The 19,605-nt window shown below is 39.0% G+C and overlaps 1 protein-coding gene across 1 annotated transcript in view; it reads left to right on the top strand.

Moving 5' to 3' along the window:
* The window catches only part of DACH1 (dachshund family transcription factor 1), a 426,532-nt gene that overhangs the window by 390,450 nt on the left and 16,477 nt on the right, over window positions 1–19,605 (top strand). The window contains exon 7 of the mRNA XM_077806900.1: window positions 11,314–11,465. Coding sequence (XP_077663026.1) covers window positions 11,314–11,465 — 152 coding nt within the window. The remainder of the gene's footprint in view (window positions 1–11,313; window positions 11,466–19,605) is intronic.

Below are 19,605 nucleotides of genomic sequence, written 5' to 3'. Positions count from 1 at the left end.
GACATAATGGTCACATGACAGTTTTCTTTAAATATAACAAGCTAAGCTGTAAATCTTCTATTGGCTGGTACCCACCAATTTTACAAATTCTGATGGTGTCAACTTGATTTTTTCCATGGAGAATGAATGAACAGGTTCGGAAACAGAATTTAAAAAAAAAAGAAACTTGAATGCAGTAGTGTTTTAGGTATTAGCATTATGTCTTCATCATCTGAGAGTTGCAAGATACCAGCTGTGCTAGTCAAGAATTCCCTTCCCACCAAGGTTATGCTTGGGAAAAAATTACTCTTTTTTATGATGACAATGACATAAACACCATTTTATTTGTAATATTACTCTAAATTTTAAAAAAAATGCAAGTTTCTTTAAACTTCATGAGGCATGTCTGGAGGTTAATTAAACCTAAAAGAAATCCTAGTTGCACTTGGTATTGCACAATAAAATTTGGCAAAAGCTGTTTAATATTTTGTGTGTTTTATCTCTGCATTTTCAAGTCATTGTACAAATAAAGCTAAAATGAGGGACGGAATGCGCAGCCACAAAAATAAATATGCTTGCTTTGGGTATTTTTCTTGCCTAGTACCTCTGCAAGTACAGAAGTATTGTGTACATTTATCTTTATTACTTTGGAAATGTGGTTTTTAAGTTAGTTCTATAAAAAATACATGATACAGACTTTGGGACCCAGCAGCAGTCTAAAGTTTGCTGGAGCTCAGGAAGTTAATTCATGCTCATACTATGTTGGCTTGGCCACTCATTCTGCAAACACTTACATGCATAGTTAATGTTCCATCCAAATGAGTTGGTGTCAAGTGCTCCAAAGGGGAGAGCATTCTGCTCAGCACTCAGTTAGCTTTGCCTGACAGACTAGACAGGGCTAGCAGAGCACTAATCAGAACACTCAGGACTTCAGCCAAATTAGCACATGTAACAGCTGTGCTAATAACAAACTTTTTTTCTCCTGAATAACCCAAATAGTGTTGCTATTAATCTGAACCTGAAGACGGCTAGTATAAGAAGAGTTCAGTAACTACTGGGTTCAGTTCCCACCGCTTGCAGTTCTAGGATTTAAGATGAAGTGAAATCCTTGCCTAGAGCCTTGCATTTATATTAATGTATTGTCAAGCAAATATAACAAAAAAATAAGAACAATAGAGCCACCTTACTGGGTTAGATCATGGTCCATATTGTCCAGTGTCTTGTATCTGACAGTGGTCCATCCCACAGCTTCAGGGGAAAGTACAGAACAGAGAAATATGGAGTGATCCACCTCTGTCTTCCACTCCCAGCTTCTAGTAGTCAGAGGTTTAAAGTTGCTCAAACATGGGACTGCATCCCTGACCTTCTTGACTAATATCCATTGATGAACCTATCCTCCATTAACGTATCCAGTTCTTTTTTCCATGCATACTCTTGGCCATCACAATAGCCTCTGGCAATGAATTCCATAGGTTAGTTGTGCAGTGTGAAAAAACTACTTCCTCTTGTTTGTATTAAACCTGCTGCCTGTTAATTTCATAGGGTACCCCCTGGTTTTTGTATTCTGGGAAAATAACATTTTTCTGTTCACTCTTTCCACACCATTCATGATTCTATAAACCTCTATCATACCCCCCTGTGTTTGTTTTTTTTCCTAAGATGAACAGTCCTAATCTTTTTAGTTCCTCTTCATATAGAAGCCATTCCATACTCTTGATTATCTTTATTGCCCTTCTTTGAACCTTTTTTCAGTTCCACTAAACCCTTTTTGAGATGGGATGACCAGAGCTGGACACAGTGTTCAAGGTGTGGGTGCATCAGGGATTTATATAATAGCATTTTGATATTTTCTGTCCCTTTCCTTATAGTTCCTAACATACTGTTGGCCTTTTTGACTATTGCTGCACAGTGTTTAGCAGTTTCCAGAGAACTACGATGATTCCAAGATCCCTTCCTTGGGTGATAACAGCTAATTTATAACCCATTATTGTATACATCTAGTTGGGATTATTTTTTTTCCAGAGTGCATTACTTTGTACTTATCAATGTGGAATTTCATCTGCCATTTTGTTGTCCAGTCACCCAGCTTTGTGAGATCCCTTTGTAACTCTTTGCAGTCCACTTTGGACTTAACTGTCTTAAATAATTTTGTATTATCTGCAAACTTTTCCACCTGTTCACCCTCTTTTACAGATGATTAATGAATACGTTGAACAGCACAGGTCCCAGTACAGAACCTTGTGGGACCCTGCTTTTCACTGTTCTCCATTGTGAAAACTGACCATTTACTCTTACATTGTGTTGCCTATGTTTCAATCAGTTACTGTTCCATGAGAGGACCATGGCTACTTAGTTTCCTTAAGAAGCTTTGGAAATTTGTCAAAGGCTTTCTGAAAATCCAAATATGCTGTATCGACTGGAAAAAGAAAAGGAGTACTTGTGGCACCTTAGAGACTAACAAATTTATTTGAGCATAAGCTTTCGTGAGCTACAGCTTACTTCATCAGATGCATTTGACTGGATCACCCTTATCCACATGCCTATTGACTCCTCAGAGAATGCTAATAGATTGGTGAGGCACGACTTCCCTTTACAAAAGCTATGGTGAGCATAACGTGTTCATCTGATAATTATGTTCTTTACTATAGTCTCTACCAATTTGCCAGCTACCGAAGTTAGGGTTCACTGGCCTGTAATTGCTAGGGTCTCCTTTGGAGCCCTTTTTAAAAATTAGCATTCTGTTATCTTCCTTCCAGTCATCTGGTGCAGAAGCTGATTTCAGTGATAGGTTAAATTCTACATTTTAATAGTATTGCAGTTTCATATTTGAATTCCTTCAGAACTTTTGGGTGAATAGCATCTGGTCCTGGTAACATATTACTGTTTAATTTATTAGTTTGTTCTAAAGCCACTTACATTAACACACAAATTTCAAATGTTAACATTTATTTCAAAATACTTTTACAGGAATTTTTCTTCTTTAAGAATTAATTATTATGTGTTACTGTGTTGTGGCTAAGATATTTGAACTGTGTGATTATAAAATCTATGCAGTGGTATCTCTTGGAACTATTGTTGACCATCAGATTGCTGACTATTTTGTCATAAAATATGTACATATTCTATACTTGAACCATTTTTGTATAGAATTATAAATGCACACAGAGTGGTTTTTATTATATGGATAGATAAGCCATTGCATTTTTGTTTTCTGAATTATATAATATAATAAAATAATACAAGCTAGGAACAAAACTGGCATTTCAGTATTAGCACTGGACAAAAATTAATAGACATACAAGTGTGATCATTTATTTTAAAATTGTTGAAATTCATACAATACATTATTCAGTAAATATTATCCAGCCCAGGTCTAGTCAGAAATAGAGTTTATTAAAATCTTGTTTTTGAAATGGAAAATTGTATAAATTATGTTTGACTACAAGGCCTTTTTTGGGCCATGTAAAATGAAGAATAAATTCAACTTCTTTGTAGACATAAAGCCTGAAGAAATCCTCACAGCTGGATCACCACCACTAATTACATTTCATCTTTTCAGATGCATTTTGCCAATCCCTACTATTTGTTTGTAATGATGTTATTATTAGAAGACCAGCAGTCCTTTAGCAAAACAAAAACATATTCACTGTGAAGAATAATTTATATCGCCTGAGCTTGTTGTCTACAAAATGTCAGTGATGTTCAAGTAGAATTCTTATAGCACAATAATAATTACATACAAAAAACTCCATTAAAAACAAAAGCATTATTAAGATTGCAAAGTCAAGCACTCAGAAGTTTGGTGATGCCAGAATTAATGCCTGTGCAACCTTAAATTTGCCACTCTTATGAGTATGCATTATGATACAGTCTTTAATTACATCGTCATATACTGTTTTTTCCACAGGTCTCTAGCCACATTTAGTGCACACGATGGATGGTGCTCACTTAATGAGTGTCTATTCAATAATTTTTTCTGTTGTTCTATGTTATTTACTGCACACTATTCATACCTCTCTGAAGATAGAATTATTAATTTCCTTCTGGGTTTTATCACTATAGTATATAAGTGCTTCACAGACTTTAATCAATTTATCTTCACAATACCCCTTTGAGGTAAGGTGTATTCCCTCCTCCTAGGTCCTTGTCTCAGTATCTATCCAGCCAGTACCAATACTCCCTCTAGGCCCCAGATCCCTGTCAGATCTGTCCCCTGCCTTACCCTCATCCTTCCTACACAAACTGGTCTGCAGTCCCCATCTCCTTGTCAAGCCAGTTCTAGTCTCCCCCAGTTCCTCATTCTATCAAAGTGTTCCCCCTCAGCCAACTAGCTCCCACCCATCCTTTTCACTCACTGTCTCAGAGCCTGTCTTCTTGCCCAACCAGTCCCAGCCTCCCTTCCCCTACAGCTCCCAGTCCAGTCTCCTTGTCCAGCCAATCCCAGTTTTTCTCCCCCACATACACATTCCAGTCCCCGTGTCACCAGAATTCTTGTCTCAACCTACTCCTTTCCCTCTCCTACTCCAGCTTTTATCCCTTCTGCCTACAAATCAGACAGCTTCCTCCTCCATGCTGCCTAGGTGCCAGGAGGGGGTGGGGAGGTGGTCACTGAGAGCACCTGAAAGGCATGCTCCCTGCTCTCAGTGTCCAGACTCACTCCAGCCCAGAGCAGCATTTATGAGAAAATCTGGCTTTGCCCACATAGCCCTAGGCTGGAGCATGCTCAGTTGCTCTGTGATGATGGTACATGTGTAGTCTGGTTGGTACTAGAAACCGAGAGAAAGTCAAGCATGCTCAGTGAGCACAGAAAGTTCTGAGATTCTAGTTGACAACTCACAGTTTCTACTAAGCATGTGCGAAGTGTAATTTTTCAGAGTCCTACAACTTGGCCATATTTTGGCTCATTTTTACAAAAACAGCAAAAGCCACAATCCTGATACAAAGGCCACCCCTCTGCCAAATTTCAAGTCCCTGATCCAAAGGGTGAGGACGTTATGGTCGTGGTGGAGTCTCCATCACTGGAAATTTTAAAATCAAGATTGGATGATTTTCTAAAAGATCTGTTCTAGGAATTATTTTGGAGATGTTCTATGGCCTGTGCTATACAGGAGATCAGATTCAATGATCCCAATGGTCCTTTCAGGCCTTGGAATCTATGTATCTAGGACTGTTTTTGTTTTTTTTAAAAAGATTTTCAGGATATTTTAAAATGGATAAAACAATGTATCTCCCCCTAGTCTCATTATTAGAAATGGCCAATTGATTTTGGCTGAAATTTTCCCAAAACAGTCATCCTATGGTAGACATCTGGAAAATTTCAGCCTGTACTGTTAAAGTATGGCAAGGTTCTAAGCAACTGAAAACAGGGACTTAAAATGGGAAGTGTTGGGAAACCTTAGTAGGCAGTGCCACCAGGCTACCTATAATACTGTTTCTAGAATGGACAGATAGGGCTAAATTCTCAACGTCTTCTCTCCTTTTGTAGGTATTTATACGTGTGCAAAGTATATGCAAAATGCTGTCCTTGGTGTCAATTAGTGAAGAATTCTTATTTGGTAGAGCACCTAGCACCTACTTTGTGCAAGTGCAGAGGACAGCCCAAGGTATAAAGCAGAGGAGAATCAAGTCACAATATGCAACATGCCATCTCGAAAATATATTCATGGTTTCTGTGGTTCTTTCAATGTCTTCTTTTCTATTTGTATTTGCATTCCATGACCGGTGAGTTCCAATTCAGTAAGCCCTCAAGTAAGCACGGCAGTCCAAGAAATAGATTTTTGTGGGCAGCATGTTCCCCTCAGGTTGTAACTTGCACATTCATAAAGAAGCAGCTAATAGTAAAAGTAGGCCAACCTGTTAGAAAAGTTACAGTAACAAAAAGCAGTGAGTCAATGCATCAGTTGTATAATTGCTCGTCTTCCCATTTTTCTAGGAGATATCACATTTGTGAGTTTTCATGCAGCCTCCTGTTTGTTTCAAAATATTTGGCATTTCTGGTCAGCTGTGCCTAGCTGAGACAGTGAGACGAGAATGTAAATTTATTTATGATGTTTGGATACAGGGGCAGATCAGTAGATCAAAACTGACAGAAGGCACAATGTTCAGCCAGAGGTAACACCACCATTCTTATCCTCCTATATTGCTTTACCCTGTTCCCATGGTCACCTGAGTGAAGTGCTGATTCTGACTGTCTATGATTTTACCAAAGACAAGGTTTTGGAGAGCAGACAATCAGAGATTGCCTTCTGAGGAAAGTGTTATGGTCAGGAACATTTCTGTCTTGGGTAGACACCATTTTGGTGGATCAGTTGGAGCCACCAGGTTTTTTGAGACTATAAAGTAATACATACAAGCTAATTAATTAAAACAGATTCCACAATTTGAAGAGAAAGGCTGAAATTAAATCTCTAGATCTGAGCATGTCTAATGTTCGGAAAGTTCAGATTTGGATCCAGAACCAAAGTTTGCAGCTTGTATCCATCTGTAGTGAAACCTAACATGTACACAGAAAACCATACTAAATAAAACAGGATACATTATTATGCAAAAACACAAAAAGCAGATTTATATTTTGAAAGAATGATCCCTGCCTCAGCAATTAAGCTGAGCCGTATCATGGCAATCGTAATAAAGAACAGTTAAGTTTTAAACATTTCATTGTGGAACAGAAAAGCATTAAAAGTAAGTGATTATGCAAATGCAATGCCCAGTATGATATTTTATGTAGTTGATTATATCTCTCACTCTCAAAGTCTGACCATTTCAAGGTTGTCTAATTTTGTGACAATGCTGAAGTTGCCACGCTTGCTTTTAAGGATACAAACAAGAGAGTAACCGCCACTATTTATCTCTTATTATTTGAATAAATATCACAGCTTCCTGGATGAATGTTTCTGTGCTAATTGGTGAGAGAAAGTAAAGCAGAATGGCAGTAAACCAAATGCAGTACAAAATGCTGATTGTTATATTTGGCCCAAACCGGCTGTTGTTGTCAGATTAAAAACTGATTTGAACAAAACCACGTGAATTTTCAAAACATAGAAAAAGTGATTAAACAAGAAAAAAATGTCTCTTAAAAATGTGTGTGTACAGATATTTTAAAAACAGGTGATGTTAGTTACTCATATTAAGTGGGTGAATGAAGTGAGCCTACAGTGGTGTAGGCTTTTATATCAGTGGCCAGATTCCCTGTGCAGGCCCACAGGAAGAAGTAGCTTGTGCTATCTCTATTCATGTGCTGATTTATACTGGTTCAGTTCTTAGCACAAGCCTGAGGGCTACTCTAATTTGCCCCGCTGTGGCCGTGGACCCTAAAGGGGTCATTGAAGCAACTCAGAATCTTGGGGGGTTCCAGATTGCTCCACTTTTCCTTCTGCCCCTGATGCAATGCCTGGCCCACCCCAGAACTTCTCTGGTGGGTGCAGACCAGAAAAGCAGATGTCTGGCTCTTGCAAAGGCATTCTTGTGTTGGGGACATTCCCCAGATGGTGGATTGAGGGGCACTTATAGTCCTTTGCACCTGTTTGCAAAATCGTTTCCTTATTTTCCATCACATAGCTGTCAGCGGAAGAGTATACGTCCACTTTAAGATGGTGGGTTAATGATTTTTGAGAAACAAGGTTACATCATTGCATTGTGATGAGAGGGCCTGCAGGACTAAACGATTTTTTAAATACTTTAATAGCAGGGGTCATATTATTTTGCTACTAAGAGATGCGGTTATGTTTTAATTGGCTAATGTTTACATTGTGGTTTTGCTTAAAAACACATTTTTTTCAAGATTCTCTCAATCATCGCTTATCTCACATCCACAAATATCCATGCTTCCTGTGTATAGTATGTACATTTGCTCTATTTCAGACATACTCACACTGAAAGTTTATTTCACATGGGACATCAAGAAAACAAAGTCACATTAGTCTGTTTTTTCCCCCTCAGTTAAAGTTTCATTAAAATAAGTTCATAGTGAGTTCAGCTCTCTAGTCCTACCTTGCACTGTAAAACCGATATTGTTATTTATTAGAAAGTTGGTGCTTGGACATTACTGAGAACTAATACATTCCATGTAGTTGTAAATCTTTGAGTATTTTGAATATTGGGAAACTGCCTAACAATTCTAAGAAACCTTTGCAAACTCATCTTGCTATGACCACGCACATTACAGAGAGCTTTAAAATATATAAAAACTATTATTCATTATGTTTTGGTTAGCAATGTAATAACATTACAGAGAAGTTACAATCTCTGGCCTTGGATATGGATCCTCCAGTGATGCCTATGTAGGGGCAGGGGAGTCTGCATTTGTACGGAATACTATATATTCCAGCAGGATCAGGGCCTAAGACTTTCAGTGGATCATTTGTGCATACTGTTTTAATATGTTTGTACATATCTAGAATCAAAACTATTAATTAGAGTCCATACAGTTTTCAGATAGTATAAAAGGTTCCTGGCCCATCTTCCTGACGTGGGTAGAAACATTCTACATTGTATCCTTTTTTTTAAAAAAAAGTTATTTTATTTATTGTGCTGCACAGTTTTGGGGAGGAGCAGGAATAGTTAGGGCCAGATCTTCCTTGGCATATTATGCAGGTAGTCCCAGTGACCTTGGTGGGACTGCTCACATGAGCAAGACTTTACCCTTAAAACAGAGTGAACTGATTAAAAAATAAAAAAAGTATATATGAATTGTATATAAATAATACGCAGTTTAAATTAGGATTAAACAAATGCTGAGAGTTTTGTAAATTATTTTGGCAGTGTAATATTCATTTGTCAAAGCCCAAGTTTGCAACTGAAAAAGAATTTCTACAGCAATACAAGTAAAAAATAAGTGGTTCTGAAAACTTGTGCTTGTATGAGACTTTGATTAGCCTTTATCAATATATTGTACAGACGCTTTTTGATTTTTTTTTCAATTAACAAATTTAATTATCTATTCAGACAGGAATTTGGAACAAATATGCTGTAATAATTGCTCATAACTAGAAGGAATTTGCGGAGAAAAATTGACCTGTGTGTGGTCACTGCTCCATAAATTCTTACAGCACTGGATTCAGCTGCAATGTCTAGCATTTATTTTTTCTAATGAAGTGATGACTATTTCTAGAATATAGTAAAGGTGGTGGCCAATAGAAATTTTCCAGATTTAGGGCCAAGCCCTCAATGCAGTTCCCACCAAGTAGCGAAGAAGATGTGTGGGGTGGTGGAAGGAGAAAAAAGAAGGGAGGTGAGGGGAAGCATACAGCCACAGAGCATCTGCTACAGAGCCAACTTTAGTTCTGTAGGAGTTGTATGGGTAACAATTCAAAAATCTGCAGCTAGCTTTTCATACCTGTCTGTGACGTGCTTGGAAAACACATAGAAATATTGATCAGTTACAAAATCTTGTATGACTACTGTTGAAAGCTTTCCTTTTGGCCATCACCAATATGTCATACACAATCACATCGTGCAGGATGTACGATGATGCTGTATAGGGAAGATATAATTTGCTCCATGCATTTGCACAGGGAGTGAAGGCATAAGGCTCCCTCTTATTCCCATATGTAGGCTGCTTCCATTATGATGCACAGCAGGGAGAGCAATCTCCATATGACCACTAATTCCTACTCTGCGTGGCTAGGCAGGAGAGAGTATGCAGGGGCATATAATGGGTGAAACCTTGTCTCCACCCCCTCAAAGTTCTGGCTGGCACATCTGAACTGGTATGGAGATAGAAAGAAATCTGCACCTGATAAAGGTTGACACAGATTATTTTTTTTCTGGAGCAAGGGGGAAAACAAGGAACAAATTCTTACTTTGTTGATTTGCCCCAAGGCTTTCTATTGTAATATTGCCATTTAGTTCTTCATTATGTGTACATAAGAAAATAAAGTCCCCACTTCTTCACCAAATCATTATAGACATAATGAGTATCAGAACTTTATGCAATTCAATTCCCAATGCATATGCTAGTACTTGTTGAGTGGTGAAAAAAATGACTCTGCTGTCTTGAAACTAAATTTAAGTACAACACAAGGGAAAATGCACATATATTGATCTTTATATGAAGGGCAGATCTGATAAACCCTTCCACAGTCAGATTATTATGCAAAGATCTGCAAAAAGTCAGTATCAGGAGTAAGTTCCTTTGCCCTTATGTAGTATAGAGCGGTGGTGGGAAATCTGTGGCCCATCCGGGTAATCCACTGGCGGGCCGCGAGACAGTGTTTACATTGCCTGTCCGCAAGCATGGCCGCCCACAGTTCCCAGAGGCTATGGTTCACCGTTCCCAGCCAATGGGAACTGTGGGAAGTGGGCCACAGGTTGCCCACCACTGGTATAGAGATTCCTCAATATGTTTCGGTTAATTTGTATGAGGATTTTCAATAGGGTATAATCAAGCCGTTAGTAAGTATAATTTATATAGATAGATTTTTTTCTCCTAGGGGGCAAGATAAATGCTTGGTGTCATAAAATTGGCCCAATATCTATAACGTATCAACAGTAGAATATAACATTTCCAAATTGTGAAAGAATATTTGACTATTGAAGTTCCTGTAAAATACTGTTTTTGCATCTGTTCCTGTTTTATTGACTCACAGATTATCAGAAAAAATTTAATCGTAAAAGTCTTCTAGCTGTGACAGTTTTTCCCATTGTGATGTCACAAGTAATCAGTTCTCATTATTACAAAGATTCTACTCAGGAGTCCAGCACTAATCATTAAAAGATGTCCATGTTTAAAAAAATAAGGCCAATGATTGTAAACATACTCTTAATTTCAGTTATTGTTTAGAGCAAGTTTGAATTGTAGGAATCAAGTGTACTTTCCCTGCGTGAAGGATTGTAGTTTTGCCCTGTTTTGCAGGATCTTTAAAGTCACATATGAATATGTCATGAGGAAGAAGAATTAACAGTATGGGGAGGCTGCCTGTATTCAAATGCTACTCGTATACAAAATATATGTCATGCTTGAAAATATGTTATTGTCAATCCAAATAGAACACAAACTAAAATGAGATAATTTGGAAGGTGCCTATAAAGTCAGCCTGAATATATTATCATAAGTATATGTGAGATAATATTTGTTTTAAAAAGATTCTATGGCACTGTAAACTCAGTCTCATTAGAGACTGCATTTAAAAGGCTTATAAAGTTACTCATTAATGTTATCTTGTTGTATCTCCACAGCTTTTTCATTAAAGAAAATTCAGCAGAAAGCATTTTCTCCTGATAGCAGGAACCAATTTGCAATAAATGTTCTGGAAACCACTAGGGAAGCCATTACTGAGGTCTAATAAAAACAGACAAGCGTAACTTGTTCTATATTTTTGTTTCAATCACATACAGATGAGACCCCGCTCTCCACACCAACCGCAAGAGACAGCCTTGACAAACTTTCTCTAACTGGGCATGGGCAACCACTACCTCCAGGTTTTCCATCTCCTTTTCTGTTCCCTGATGGATTGTCCTCCATAGAGACCCTTCTGACTAACATCCAGGTAGGCCTTTCTATAGATCAGCTTTCGGAGATGGAGACAGATTTGTCTAAATTGATACAGCCATTTTAGAGTAATCAGTTCGTAAGATTATTTGAATCAACTAATACACTGAAACTTTGTAGTAATTTAGGTTTTAAAGGAACCACAACAGTCAAATGATTTTAGAAACTGTCAGATCCAGTACATGAAAATATAGATTGTATATGAAACCATAACAGAGACTTAGATGAAAGTGACATTAGTATTTTTAAAGTCATTCATCTTAAATGCCAGGTTTTTTACTGACTAATGAGATGTATTTTACTGTTTAAGTTTATCTCATTTACTAAACAGACAAAAACTTCTTTAATAAATATTTACTTTAAACTGCTAGAGTGTCAAGATAGAAATGACATCTTAAGCTATTTAAAATATGGCTAATGGCAAAGGTATTCACAAAAATCTTTTTTTTTTAAACAAATAAGCTCATTTCTGCTGATGTATTATCTTCAAAGAATAGACTTAAAAGGGCATTACCAAATTTTCTGCAGATTTTCTATGCAGTATTCAGGATGCCTATTGTGTGTACAGTATAGTCTAATTCTAACATTATTCAAGATTTACACTAGCATATAACATGGAGACAAGGAGTGTTTGAGATGAGAGACTTTTTTTTGTTTTTTTTTGCCCACACATGCAGTGATCCTGTGGTCAACAGATGGAATTTTTGCAGCAACATGGTTATGCATCACATGCAGCAGCAAAATGGCAGTGCAGGAAAGTACAGCTTTATTATGCTCATTCCAGCTGTACTTTGTATGCACAGCAACAAACCTCCACATATAATCTTTCATCACGTTTCTTTTACTAATGCACCATCCACTGCAAATACAGAGAAAATTAATTGTATTTTCATCACCAAAGTCTATAGCAGTGCTACTTCTGTAACTAGTCTCACTGAAGTTAATGGGACTTCAGGCTTTGGCTTGCCTTTTGAAATGTAGGAAATCTATTAATTTATTATCTCATCTCACTAATAAGGGTTATCTTAGTTTTTACTCTACTAGTAAACACCTAGGGGAGTGGCAGGTGATCAGACTAAAACTCTATATCTGAACACCCCAAGGGAATTCAGATCTGCCTCTAAACCTTGCATCTGTAATGCAGGTATATAGCTGTATAAATATACACACAGACATGGCTAGTGTGACAAAGCTCCAACCTTGTCTCAGTGGGTCCCGCACTTCCTGGCAGATTATGCTAGCCCCAGAGGCTCACTGTGACCCTCCACATAGCCCTTCTCTCTCTAGAGGCAAGGCTCACAGCCTACTGAGCCATTTTCATCATAAGCCAGCAAGGGAGGTGAGGAAGAGTTATCCTCCCTCACACAGTCTATGTTGTCTCCCAGTTTCAGTGATTAGTCGGGGAGGGGGGACCCTGGGCCCGCCCTCTACTCCAGGCTCCAGGGACCCTGATAGTAGCAGCTCTTGGTAGCTGACTTTCTGGAAACAGGACAAGTACGATTCCCTGGGCCACTTCCCCACAGCAGCCCCCCACTTCCTCAATATCTTTGTCACCCTTACCTCAGGTCCTCCTTTGTTGTGCCTGATAAGGTTTGTACTGCTCTGTTTCTCCAGCAGCATGGCTCGCTTCTACAGCTCCTGACACACACACCCCCGCCCCCCCACCTGTGTAAATGGGAGGCTTTCAACTAGTTTCAGCCAGCCCCTGATTGGCTTCAGGTATCCCAATCAACCTAGCTGTCTCCACTGCTTTCCGGAAGGATCTTAATTGGCCCCAGGTGTCTTGATTAACCTGGAACAATGGCCATTTGGTTACCATGGTAACAGAGATTTGTTTAGCGGGGGGCTAACATACCTGTTTCTCACTACTTTCCTATAGCCATCTGGCCTTGCCCCATCACACTAGACATAAAAAAGTGGAAGCAGAGGTCTTTGACAAAAAGGGGAAAATCCTGCGCACATTCATGGGAAGGCCCAAGAGGCAGGAGTTCCGGCTTATGGCCAGCCCCCTCATTGTGCATCAACACACAGTTGGTCAGTAGAAATACAAAAGGGCAAAAGCCAGGCAGTTTCTCTGCCAGGGTATACACTGCTATGCATCTCCTCCTGTCCTTTCCCCTGCATATGCATAGCAGAAACTACTTCTATCTTTACACTGGAATAGTGGCTATGGAGCAGCTCCATTGCCAGTCCACGATTTGTGGGGGAGGATGCCTTCTTTCACTATAATCCACAGATGTTGTACTGAGAGGATGTTGGTTAAAATGCTTTTAAGAAGCAGCATAATCCAGAAGACTGGGTCCAGGTTTAGGAGTCAGGAAATCTGGATTCTACTTCTGGGACTACCACTGATCTGTTATATGACCTTGGGCAGCTCATTTCACTATTGTGCCTCAGTTATCCAATCTGTAAAGTGGGAATGATGATACTTACCCTCCTTTGAGACATGTGTTGAAATCTATGGATGAAAAGTGTTTTATATAAGAGCTAAGTGTTATTACTTGCACATGAATTATTTGAGTGTGCAGTTATGTGAAACATGGTATTTTTGAGTTTGGAGCCTCCTACACTTAATAAAACAGAAAAAAAATATTTCTATAATCATAGAATCATAGAATCATAGAATATCAGGGTTGGAAGGGACCCCTGAAGGTCATCTAGTCCAACCCCCTGCTCGAAGCAGGACCAATTCCCAGTTAAATCATCCCAGCCAGGGCTTTGTCAAGCCTGACCTGAAAAACTTCCAAGGAAGGAGATTCCACCACCTCCCTAGGCAACGCATTCCAGTGTTTCACCACCCTCTTAGTGAAAAAGTTTCTCCTAATATCCAATCTAAACCTCCCCCACTGCAACTTGAGACCATTACTCCTCGTTCTGTCATCTGCTACCATTGAGAACAGTCTAGAGCCATCCTCTTTGGAACCCCCTTTCAGGTAGTTGAAAGCAGCTATCAAATCCCCCCTCATTCTTCTCTTCTGCAGGCTAAACAATCCCAGCTCCCTCAGCCTCTCCTCATAAGTCATGTGTTCCAGACCCCTAATCATTTTTGTTGCCCTTCGCTGGACTCTCTCCAATTTATCCACATCCTTCTTGTAGTGTGGGGCCCAAAACTGGACACAGTACTCCAGATGAGGCCTCACCAATGTCGAATAGAGGGGGACGATCACGTCCCTCAATCTGCTCGCTATGCCCCTACTTATACATCCCAAAATGCCATTGGCCTTCTTGGCAACAAGGGCACACTGCTGACTCATATCCAGCTTCTCGTCCACTGTCACCCCTAGGTCCTTTTCCGCTGAACTGCTGCCTAGCCATTCGGTCCCTAGTCTGTAGCGGTGCATTGGATTCTTCCGTCCTAAGTGCAGGACCCTGCACTTATCCTTATTGAACCTCATCAGATTTCTTTTGGCCCAATCCTCCAATTTGTCTAGGTCCTTCTGTATCCTATCCCTCCCCTCCAGCGTATCTACCACTCCTCCCAGTTTAGTATCGTCCGCAAATTTGCTGAGAGTGCAATCCACACCATCCTCCAGATCATTTATGAAGATATTGAACAAAACCGGCCCCAGGACCGACCCCTGGGGCACTCCACTTGACACCGGCTGCCAACTAGACATGGAGCCATTGATCACTACCCGTTGAGCCCGACAATCTAGCCAGCTTTCTACCCACCCTATAGTGCATTCATCCAGCCCATACTTCCTTAACTTGCTGACAAGAATACTGTGGGAGACCGTGTCAAAAGCTTTGCTAAAGTCAAGAAACAATACATCCACTGCTTTCCCTTCATCCACAGAACCAGTAATCTCATGATAAAAGGCGATTAGATTAGTCAGGCATGACCTTCCCTTGGTGAATCCATGCTGGCTGTTCCTGATCACTTTCCTCTCATGCAAGTACTTCAAGATTGATTCTTTGAGGACCTGCTCCATGATTTTTCCAGGGACTGAGGTGAGGCTGACTGGCCTGTAGTTCCCAGGATCCTCCTTCTTCCCTTTTTTAAAGATTGGTACTACATTAGCCTTTTTCCAGTCATCCGGGACTTCCCCGGTTCGCCACGAGTTTTCAAAGATAATGGCCAATGGCTCTGCAATCACAGCCGCCAATTCCTTCAGCACTCTCGGATGCAACTCGTCCGGCCCCATGGACTTGTGCACGTCCAGCTTTTCTAAATAGTCCCTAACCACCTCTATCTCCACAGAGGGCTGGCCATCTCTTCCCCATTTTGTGATGCCCAGCGTAGCAGTCTGGGAGCTGACCTTGTTAGTGAAAGCAGAGGCAAAGAAAGCATTGAGTACATTAGCTTTTTCCACATCCTCTGTCACTAGGTTGCCTCCCTCATTCAGTAAGGGGCCCACACTTTCATACAAGGTAAATATATTTAACAAAGTTGCAAAGAGTGAAAAGAGTGTACTTCTTTTGTTTCAGGCTAAGACACACAGTAGGTAAAAATAGGCAACAAATAAATACAGAGAATAAATATTCGAGTTGAGCATTGATGTATAGTAAAATTCTTAGTAACTTTTTTTTTTAATTAATGTGTGTGCTTGATGTCTTTAGACAGCAAACTAATGAGTAAAGGATTCAGTATCAACAGGTTAGCTGATCTGGTGATTGAATATGAGAGTGTTGTACTACTTTATGATATATGAGCAGGGATTGATTTTCTGAGAATACATTCAGATTTGTCTTTCAGAAAATGCAGAATTCAGATTATTTTACTTGTTGTTACCCGTGGTAGACTGGTACAAAAAACCCACAATGCAAAGAATCCAGACTTTTGTTCAGGTCTTTTCCTATTCTGGGACCCTACTTTTTATGTCCAATCCCCACATTATGTCAAACAGTTTATTATCCTAAGAAGGCTGAACATGACTTCTTTTGGATTTGATCAGCTCTCTCATTCACCCCACTGGCAGAGGCACCCTTCCATTTTCTCCAGGTTTAATCCTTGGCTACACAGTGTACAGGCAACATGGATAGTCTCAGGAGAACTGGGTTCTTTTCTTGATTCTGCTACTGCTCTGCTAGGTGAGCTCAGACAAGTCACTTCATCTGTCTAGACCTCTGTTTTCCAATCTGGAAAATGGGGAAAATGATGCTTCCCTCCTTTATAAAGATCTTGCTTTTCGATATACTGATGAAAAGCGCTTTTTAAGAGCTAGGTATTAGATTTACACTACCCAAAATGCACCAGTAGGAAACCATTAAAAAAAACAGCAATTTTCAGTTAGCATATATTTGCCACCTCCATACAAAAAGTATGAATGGTTCTGAAAATCCATTATCAAGATTAAGTTACTGCCTAAAATTCATTTTAATTATGTAATATTCTGTCCATGGTGGTGGCAAGTATGCTACTGAAAACATATTTAAAAGTAATTTCCTAGCCCAGTGATTATTGTATTGTAGACAGGGGTTTAGAGACTAGGGAACTGAATGCAGGTTTTCTATATTACACTTAAAGAAACAGGCCAAACCCTCAGTTGATGTAAATCAGTGCAGCTCTACTGGCCCATAATTTTAAATGAATGCAAGGTAGGCCTACTCATCAAAGCAGCCACTGAAGTTTGCAGACTTGTTTTTTCCTGTGTCTCTAAATCTGCAGCTTTATTTTTAATCTTGTTTTGTCTTTTTAGGTCTTGCAAAATACTTACAGAAACATAAATAAAATGTTTAATTATTTGCATCATTGTGGAAGAATTAACAAAAAAAGTTACATTTTTCTTAGTGTTTTCTTCTTATAAATTACTTGCATGTGTATACACCACCTAGAACAAAAGGGCTCAGTTCTGAAGAGGTAGTGCTGTAATGCAAACAATAAATAGCTATAGCAATAATAAAATAAACAATAACATGCCCCATTGTTCTAAGCACCGTACAAAGACGTAGGAAGACATAATCCCTTCTACATAACCTTCTTAGTGCTTCACCGCTTGTGAGTAGTGAAGCCATCCCAAACTCATGCAAATAAAATCTTTGATACCAGGCCATCATATATGTCAGAGATCTAACAGATTTATTTGGGCATAAGCTTTTGTGGGCAAAAAACTCAAGTACTCCTCGTTGTTTTTGTGGATACAGACTAATATGGCTTCCCCTCTGATACTTTTTCATTTTGTTTTTCATGTTTCTATTCTTATAGGGATCCCTCAACCCTCCCAGAATGATCTTTTCTCTTGTCCTCCCTCTCCAATCCCAATGTTAAGGACCATCAACAATAAATGAATACATGGGAAAAATCATTGTGTGCAGCTAAGCAACATTTGTTGCAGGATTGAGGGTGGGGGTGGGATAATATGATTTAACTCACATCTGTACTCCCTTGATCCTGGAATCATAATTCAGAGTCACCATGGTTCTATCCTAGCCCTGCCTCAATGAATCTTTTATTGTTACACATTCAGGGATCTCAGACAGGGCCCTACCCCTCCACCATATCTCCTACACCAGGAAATCCCCAGATGCCTACTGTGGGCATGGGCAACTTTTCTGAGAAGCCATGCAAAGGGGCCAGTCCAAGGGGTGAGGATTTATCCAAAAATATTACATAGAACATTCCATTATTTTGATCTTTAAATGTGTAACCTCACTCCTCTGATGTCCATCTTTTCAAATGAATCAAACACACCAAATAAAGCATAGGAGTGTGATGCTTTTGCTGATATTATACTCAGGAAAATTAATGCTGATGTTTAAATTTCTAATTGGGTGCCAGAGTAACCATCCCATTGTAATGAATGGGGAAGTTCACTCCTCTGTCATAGCTAATGTTTTTCCCTTGGTGTATAGAAATAGGAAGACAGCACTTCATCAGTTCACATTCAGACGGATACCTCCACAACTAAAAGCACTAGAAACTATGTTTTGAAAGTTAAATTAAGTGACATGGCCACAGAGCAATGCTGTATTACAATATTGTAATAATCTTCAGTGATAATAATATTATTTTGAGCTTTAGGATCTGATTCTGCACCCCGTATTTAGTACTTTTGATTGTAACTGTAGCATACAGTAGCACTCTTGTTGATAAGAATCCATTTTAAAGATGAGCAAAATGGCTTTTAAATATTCTCTTGATACAATTAAAATAGAAATCTAAGATAAGATTGCAAGATAAACTCACTTATGAAAACAAAATAAAAGACTGGTGATACACCTGGAAGTTTTCTGCACTGCAAATAAATATGAGTCAATATTGCAGAAAAATATTTGCAAGCATTACATCAAACAAAAGCCACAGCTTTGCTTCAGCAGCTTTTGCAGCCCTTTTTGTTTGCTTTGTGCAAAATTCAAAAGAGTGAAATTTTCTTCACAAGGATATTAATGGAAAGGGAAAATCACATATACTTGTACGAATATGCATTTGCCAATGTATTCATGCTGGAGTTATTCAAAGAAAGCTCTTTTGCATGTCATCTATTGAAAGAGCACAGAAAAAGATGTCATGTGACTTAGGTGACTAATCAAACAGAGTGAATAGTGAATTACAAATAGTCAATACCCAAAGCATTAGTCATGTTGAATAGTTAGCAAGCAATCCAACGGCAGATATATGTTTTGTAAATCATTCAGCGGATAATGTTTAATAATGAACAATCATGTAAAAATCAAGGTCTGTTCATGGATAATTTGCAGACTAAAAAAGGAGCAAAGTTCTTTGAAGAAATTGTTCACTGTCTTCACCCAGCCTCTGCTACAATCACGTGTGTCAGTATAAAGTCTCAGGTGCTCACACACCTCTGCTCAATGCCACAAGTTCAGAATGGAGTATACGCTCCAACTTTATATTTTCCATCATTTAGTGGGTTGTCTGAATTGTGCTCTCGTGTAATTGTGTCATATTTAATCCTAAGACAGATACATTACATTAAAAACATAGCAGATCTGAGTATAGATACAAAGAGCATGCCTTTCAGTTTCTACTAAGAGGCTGTTAGTTTTAAGAGTAATATAATTTTGTTTATGCCAGCTTCAGAATTGATAACACAATATTAGTGCTTTCTGAAAAACAATAATGGGTGACTTTGGCCTTATGGCTTAAGACTATGGTCAATATATATTATGTGAACTGTAGCCTGTCCTTGCAAGATGATGTACTCAGTTGTCCGATAGGATCATATTAGTTAGAAAAGGAA

The sequence above is a fragment of the Eretmochelys imbricata genome, chromosome 1, assembly GCF_965152235.1.
Source record: "Eretmochelys imbricata isolate rEreImb1 chromosome 1, rEreImb1.hap1, whole genome shotgun sequence".
Classification (NCBI taxonomy): Eukaryota; Metazoa; Chordata; order Testudines; family Cheloniidae; genus Eretmochelys; species Eretmochelys imbricata.
This window is presented reverse-complemented; position numbering and strand designations above follow the sequence as displayed.